Source organism: Eptatretus burgeri, chromosome 3, assembly GCF_056783735.1.
Source record: "Eptatretus burgeri isolate ZD-2024b chromosome 3, Ebu_testis_v1, whole genome shotgun sequence".
NCBI classification, from domain to species: Eukaryota; Metazoa; Chordata; class Myxini; order Myxiniformes; family Myxinidae; genus Eptatretus; species Eptatretus burgeri.
This window is the reverse complement of record NC_140963.1, coordinates 21,328,871-21,336,370: the sequence shown is the minus strand read 5'-3', so window position 1 is coordinate 21,336,370 and position 7,500 is coordinate 21,328,871. Positions and strand designations below refer to the sequence as shown.

Genomic DNA, 7,500 nt, shown 5'->3' with positions numbered 1-7,500 from the left:
CATGACCCGAGGAAATATTGTCACGGGCCAATTGCATGACTGACTGACGATGCCTCCCCGGTACGACAACTCGGTGTCGTACCTTCCACGTCTGGGTGGAGGACATGTTCTTGAGGGAATATTTATGTATCAGCACACCTGCACCATTCACATAGTAGCCTGTTTGTCTAGGCTCGGAGTCTTTTTTATTTTTTTTTTTTTTTTTTTTTTTTTTTGTATACCTTGGTCGAGGCTCGTATGAGAGCTAACACACAACTCACAGCAAGGAGGCATGAGACAAGAGGGGTGGGAGTGGAAGGGACAAAACATTGAGGAACAGACACAGGTGAACTGTGGAAGGGAGAGGGATGGGGATGGGACGGGGAACATGGCGAGGAGAAGATGGACATTACAGGGACTTTCAGGAAGGAAAGCAGGAGAATTGAAGGAAGTGGGCTTGGGTGGATTATCGGGGGTAGAAAAGATCGAGGATTTGGATGGGGGAAGATAAGAGGTGGTGGTGAACAGCTGTTTTGAAAGCCTGGAGGGAAGAATGGGAAAGAATAGAGTGAGGAAGTTTATTCCAAAGGCGGGAAAAAAGAGGAATGAAAGAGTGAAGATGAGCAGTGATTCGTGATTTTGGTAGTTTTACCAGAATGGGGTTGTTGGCGGACCTTGAGCGCCCTGTGGAAATGTGGTTGGGACAAATCGCAGAGAGAGCAGGGGGGGGAAGGCTGGAGAGGAGTCGGTAGAAGACAGAAAGACCACCGACCAACCTGCGGTGATTGAGTGAGAGGCCCAAAGACTCAGCTTCATTGCGGGAGATGCCAATGATCTTAAAAGCCCTGGTTTCGACAGCGTGAAGTCGAGAAAGGTGGGAGGCAGGAGCACCAGCCCAGAGGGGAGAGCAGTACTCCATCAGGCTACGGACAAAAGCTTTGTAAGTAGTCAGGAGCTCAAGAGGGCCGAGGAAGGACTTTGCACGACGGAGGATTCCCAGTCGGCGACTGGCTTTTGAGGCAAGGTTGGAAATGTGACTTTCCCAGGAAAGGTCATGGCAGATAGTGAGACCCAGAAGCTTGAAAGAAAAGACTTCTTCTCGAGGATTGTTGAGAAAGTGGATGGGGGGGTTTTGTAAACGGTCCTTTCGAAGAGACATAGTGAGAGTGTGAGATTTGTCTGGATTGAAAGACATGTTCCACGTGTTGGACCAGTTTGTGATTTTATCCAGATCTGCAGTGAGCGAAGAAGCTGCTGCTTGCCGGTCTGAGGGATGACAGATGGTACGGCAGAGGGTGGAGTCGTCGGCAAAGAGAAATAGAGGATTTTCCAGAGAGTCCGAGAGATCATTGATGAAAACCAGAAAAAGAACAGGGCCCAGAACGCTACCTTGAGGAACTCCAGCCTGCACAGGAAGAGGGGATGAAAGAACTCCATTTAGGGCCACACGTTGGGATGTGGCCCTAAATGGGAGTCTTCTCCCATTTCCCAGAGGGTGGCAAGGGTGGGATCGAAGTGCTGATCCTCCACTGGACTGGTTACCGCAGACAGTGCGGGAGTGACCTCAGGCACAGAACTGAGGTTGCGAACCGCCTCGGAGGACTGATCCTCCTCACCAGATTCGCCTACCGGCGAACAAGTAGCTGGGTTCCCCGTATCACAAACGGGAACAGTCCCTGAGGAGCCCGGCTCCTGAGGTCGGCCTGACTGGAGGCTCGGGTGGACTTCAGTCGAAGCAACGTCACCGTCAGAGGCTGGAGTCGAGGTGCGAGGCTCCTCGGGCCAGAGTGAAGATATGTCAGACTCCGCCACTCTCTCCGCCTGTTTGCTCTGGGATCTCATGACCACCCCACAGGTCAGAGTCAATAACTCCTCCCTGGCCATTGCATCATTGCCAATCAGCAAGGATACACCGGGTAGTATGGTACCACCGCACAGGTCATCGGACCCGTAAAAATGTCACTCCAGACCTCGATGAGAGCAAGGGGATACCAGCCAGGAACCTGGTTAATGCCCCGAAGGCCGATATACTCGCCGGTATAATGCATCTGAGAGGCCGGAACTACCCCCGCCCGGAGAACACACAGCGTCGCCCCAGTATCCCGAAGGTATTGGGCCTTAAACTTCACCACCAAATCAGGGCCACCCACTGAGGCTGTCCCTGAATAATCCTGATGCAGAGGATGAATGGAATTAGCCTCGGTGGCAGTGACCTCTGTCACCGATGCCACCGTCGTGCGCGAGGGCCCAGATGATGATCTCAACTGACCTCCCTCTGATTTAACAACCGGGTTGCTTCGATAGGCCAGATAAGCTGGGTTAGAGAAACAGCGGTCTCCACCGTGCCCCACGCATTTGTAGAAATCGCACCAGGGCCGTGCCCTGGCCTGCAGCTTGCGACCGCCACCAGTGGAGGGCATCGGGGAACCCTTCCCCTCGATCCAGCCGCCGGGCAGATGGGGGGGGGGCAGTCTTGACCACAGAATCCTCCGTCTTACGGCGCGACTGCGTGACTTGCAACATTTTGCATGCCAAAACATGTTTATCAATAAGCTTGATGCAGTCTGACAAGGAAACAATGTCTTTATCGACAAGAAACAGCGCTAAGTCCTGCGGAAGCTGTTGATCGATACGGTAACGCATCAGGAGTTCCGCAACCGCTGGAGGTAACTCAACACTGCTCCTCTCGAACCATCTCTGCAGCTGTTCCAACAAGACCCGCGAATGTTCCTCATAAGTTTGACTGGACTGACGAGTCCAAATGAAAAAAATTACGCCTATAAATACACGCGGACACCGCATAGGCGTTCAAAATCTCGGCCTTCAACTTCCGGTATTCGTTTACGTCCTCGGTTGCCATCCTCGCATATACCTCCCTCGCCTTTTCAGATAGATGACAAACAAGATGGCCGACCCACAAGCTCTCATCAATACCACCGGAAGTCAACAACTTCTCCACCATCTCCAGATACGTTTCTGGCTTCGTGTCTCCCGTCCAGTCCGGCAAACGAACATGAACAATTTCCGGGACTGGTGCAGCAGACACATCTGCCCGCTGTCGTTCAGTCAACATTCGCCTCTCATGCTCTCTGACGCGTTTAGCCTCTGCCGCGTCATGCTCTGAGGCGTTCAGCCTCTGCCGCGTCATGCTCTGAGGCGTTCAGCCTCTGCCGCGTCATGCTCTGAGGCGTTCAGCCTCTGCCGCGTCATGTTCCCTGAGTCGCTCAGCCTCTGCCGCTGCTCTTTCAGCTATCTCTGCGTCATGCTCCCTGAGTCGCTCAGCCTCTGCCCTGTCATTCTCTCTGTTATACATGTCGAGTTGTTGAACCGGGGTCAGCCCGGACCAGAAGGTCGAACGCATGCCTTTAGTCATGAAGGGATCGCTCCCTAACATATCGGGTTCAGTGACCGGGTCAAGGCTGATTGCATCACTCACATCCACACCCACGTGACTGTCAACATGATCAGGTTGATCTCTCACTTCTCCAGCCGACATGGTTTGGCTACGAGTTATCATACGACAAGGGCACAAAACACTAAGTCTAAAAGGAGGCTGGGTCGAAATATTTCAGCAATATCTTTCACCACATGGGGCGGGGCAATTCACACAGGGGAGGCAAACAATATTGGGGTGATACACGTAATTCGCACACAACGCTCTGTTGGGAAAATACGACACGAAATACCCAATATCACTACCACACATCAAATTGTCAATGAGAAAATGCAACGTACAAATAACTCACTTTTTTTGTTGGCCGATGACTGGCGTAAACACAAGATGGCATCCTATGGTGAGAAGAATCCCTCCAAGATGACGTCTGCTGGTGAGAAGGTTCCTCCAACATGGCGTCTGCTGGTGAGAAGGTTCCTCCAAGATGGCGTCTGCTGGTGAGAAGGTTCCTCCAAGATGGCGTTTGCTGGTGAGGAAATGATGATCAGATGAAGGAAGATAGCAACCCACTGTGGAATTTGTCTCAGTTTGAATGTCTCTTACTTGAACGATCTCGGACGAGCCCCCATTTGTCGCGATCCCGGCTGTTTAATATCTTCCAGCACGGAATACTGACATTACTGTCCGAGCTTCAAGCGGTCCACGTGTGGACAAAGAGAACAGCAAAACACACCACTGTGTGTCAAAATCGGCCTCCGGGGTAGGCACGATATTTTATTGGCTCGATCTCAAAAATGGCTGGTAACAGAATGGAATACACCACAAAAAACCTGCCAGAACTCTTGGCAACAATAGAGTTCCAAAAACAGGTCATACAACTTACAGCTCCGCTCGACGATAGCCGGGAATAACGATCACACTCGTCCCGATTTAACTCATTCCCTTAGACTAGTGTTTCCCAAAAAATGGGTCGCGAGGACCCCGGCAAATTTTTTTTTTATTTTTTTATAAATCAAGCGGGTAAAAGGCAATCGCGCAAACGCCACATCGTAGGACAGTGCCATTTGGTACCGTTCCACTCGATAATTCGGCCTGAGGTGCAGCGACACTTCCGTTTCTACCTACTCTTGCCGTTCAGTACTTTGTACTCGCCCAAAACGGTTAACTGCAGGCCAATCATTTCGCCAGCTCGCCTTTCCAATTACTCGCTCTCTCTGCAACTGAAGTAATTTCTTGAGTTGACGAACTCAGTCCGGTCACTTCACATTGGCTGACCGACAAGTCAAGACGCTGTTTTGTGTGATCTGCCTTGCTGACTGGACTGCGCAGCGCAGCGCGTTTTGTGTCAGTTAGCCTTGACACTGACTCCACTGACTGATCTCGTCGCCTATTTCGTTTTGCAGGATGGCAAAGCGTTCCTACAAGCAAGCATTTTTGGATGTGGGCTTCACTTCTATCAGTGATCGTGGTTCTGTGAAGCCTCAATGTGTGTTGTGCTTTGAAGTGCTGTTCAACGAATCGCTGAAGGAAAACAAACTGAAGAGGCATCTGGCGACAAAGCATGAGGAGCATGTCAACAAGGATCGTGAGTTTTTCGGGCGCTGAGAAGTGGAGCCGGTTTGAGCCGGCGACGAATCCAGCACTTTTGGCCGCCAAGCAAGCGACGCTGGCATCCGACCTCGTCGCGCAGTGCATCGCAAGGAAGATGAAGCCGCACACAATCGGCGAACAGCTCGTCAAGCCCGCAGCCATGGATATGGCCAGACTCATCTGCGGCGACGACGCGGCCCAGAAAATGCAGTCCATCTCGCTATCCAACAACACGATTCCTAGCCGCATCATCGACCTTTCGTTAGATATAAAGGACCAGGTGGTGGCCCGCATGAAGAAGGCGGGAAAATGGAGCTACCAACTCGATGAGTCGACGGATGTCGGAAACGACACCCAGCTCATGATTTTCGGGAGGTAGGAGGGTGAGACGGACCTCGAGGCAGAATTTCTATTCTGCACGCCAATGAAAACAACGATAACTGGCACCAATATCTTCAACGTCGTGGACAACTTCCAACAAGAAGAAGGCCTGAGCTGGGAAAACTTTGTCAGCCTGTGCACCAACAGCGCTCCCGCGATGCGTGGTGTTCGACAGGGATTCATTGTGCGAGTCAAGCAAGTCAATCCGAACGTCGGAATTTTCCACTGCCTTTTGCATCGCGAGAACCTTACAGCGCAACATCTGTAGCCGGATCTTTCGGCAGTGATGCAGGAGGTTGTCACCGTTATCAACTTTGTCAAAACCAGCACCGTGAACTCTCGCCTGTTCGAGAAGATGTGTGTTGACTTCGGGTCTGAATTCCAACATCTCCTCTTCTACTCCAGTGTGAGATTGCTCTCCCGCGGCAAGGTCCTGCGTCGTGTAGTGGAGCTACGAACAGAGCTGCAGATATTCCTCAATGAGAAGAACTATCACCATGCCATCCAGTTCCACGAGAAGCCCTGGATGCTCAAAGTCTGCTACCTCAACGACGTCTTCGCCTCAGTGAACGAACTGAACACATCCATGCAAGGCAGGGATCAAAACATCATCACGCTCTCTGAGAAACTGTCAGCCTTCAAGGAAAAGCTGCTGCCCTGGAAGGGGAAACTGGAGCGTGGAAGAACAGCTGTGTTTCTGTCATTGAACGAGTACTTGGAGGAGTGGGAGGACGACGAGATTGGAGCGCTCGATGTGATCAAGCCCGTCCTGGTGAACCATTTGGAGAACCTGATCACCGAGTTCGATCGCTACATCCCGGACAGAGATCTGGTGTCCCAGCACTGGATCAGCAATCCGTTCCAGGCTGAGGTTGACGACCTGTCTGAGGATGTCCATGGACTGCAGGAAGAGTTCATCGAGCTGCATCACGACGAGTTCCATCGACAACTCTACGCCAAAGCGTCACTTGGAGAGTTCTGGACTGTAGTCAAGAAAGAAAAGTCCATAATCGGCGCCGAAGTCATGAATGTTATGCCCCCGTTTGCGACCACGTATCTGTGCGAGCAAGGCTTTTTGGCGCTGACGGTCATCAAAACCAAGGTAAGATCAAGCCCCGCATCGAAGACATCATGCACTCGAACCTGTAATTACACCTCTAGCACTAATATAGTATGTATTAGCGCTGGTTGTCTGATTTTATGATATTATGTTTCGTGGAAAAAGATGCTGATTGAAGCTTGGGTCGCGAGATTTTCACCACACCCGGATTTGGGTCACGCTCAAAAAAGTTTGGGAAACACTGCCTTAGACGGAGCTATCAACGATCAGCGCGACAGTGCTTTCGAGCATCTTAAAATCACTTGAAATCACATTCAACCATACGATTCGCAGCGCTCGATATATTTTTCCACTCTCGATCTTAGGGCCACGTCTGTCGCCAACAATGGCGCCCCGGCTCTGACACGGCCCATCCACCACGTGCCGACTCGCCAACCAATCCCTGGGAGCCTGAAAAAGGTCACGTGACGTTGTGGGCGGGACACTAATTTTGGTGAGAACATGGTTTTTCTCACAATGTGTATATATATATATATATATATATATATATATATATATATATATATATATATATATATATATATATATATATATGTATATATATATATATATATGTATATATATATATATATATGTATATATATATGTATACATTAATATGTATGTATATATATTGTTGCGGTTGTGGAAATTCACAGAACACCATACAGGTTCCCCAGAGATCAGTTATGTCGATAAGTGTTTGTTCAGATTTGATTTCCCCACCGAGGTCTAAAGGGAATTATTAGTGTAACCGGGCTGTGATCTTTGAGTCAGCCATTATTGTTTTGCTATCTTTATTTTGGAACAACCACAACCACCTTCTCCACAACCACATCTCAACAACCACGCCATCCACACCACAGCACCAGCCACGACCACAACCACCTTCTCCACAACTGCATCTCAGCAACCACACCATCCGCACCACAGTGCCAGCCACAACAACCACAACAAACTTCTCCACAACCGCCGACAACGGCCTCCCAACGAATAACATCTCTGCCACCCAACACGATGGTTACTCGGGAAACAGAAATGACGGTTGGAAAACAGC

General features: G+C 50.3%; 1 protein-coding gene and 1 pseudogene across 1 annotated transcript in view; one reads left to right on the top strand and one right to left on the bottom strand.

Annotated features, from left to right (window-relative positions):
* Positions 1–426: 426 nt before the first annotated feature.
* LOC147029517 (uncharacterized) lies at positions 427–3,962 on the bottom strand (annotated as a pseudogene).
* A 1,668-nt stretch (positions 3,963–5,630) lies between these two features.
* The window catches only part of LOC147029516 (protein FAM200A-like), a 10,844-nt gene continuing 8,974 nt past the window's right edge, over positions 5,631–7,500 (top strand). The window contains exons 1-2 of the mRNA XM_085872132.1: positions 5,631–6,446; positions 7,310–7,487. Of these exons, the coding sequence (XP_085728258.1) occupies positions 5,631–6,446; positions 7,310–7,487 (994 nt within the window). The remainder of the gene's footprint in view (positions 6,447–7,309; positions 7,488–7,500) is intronic.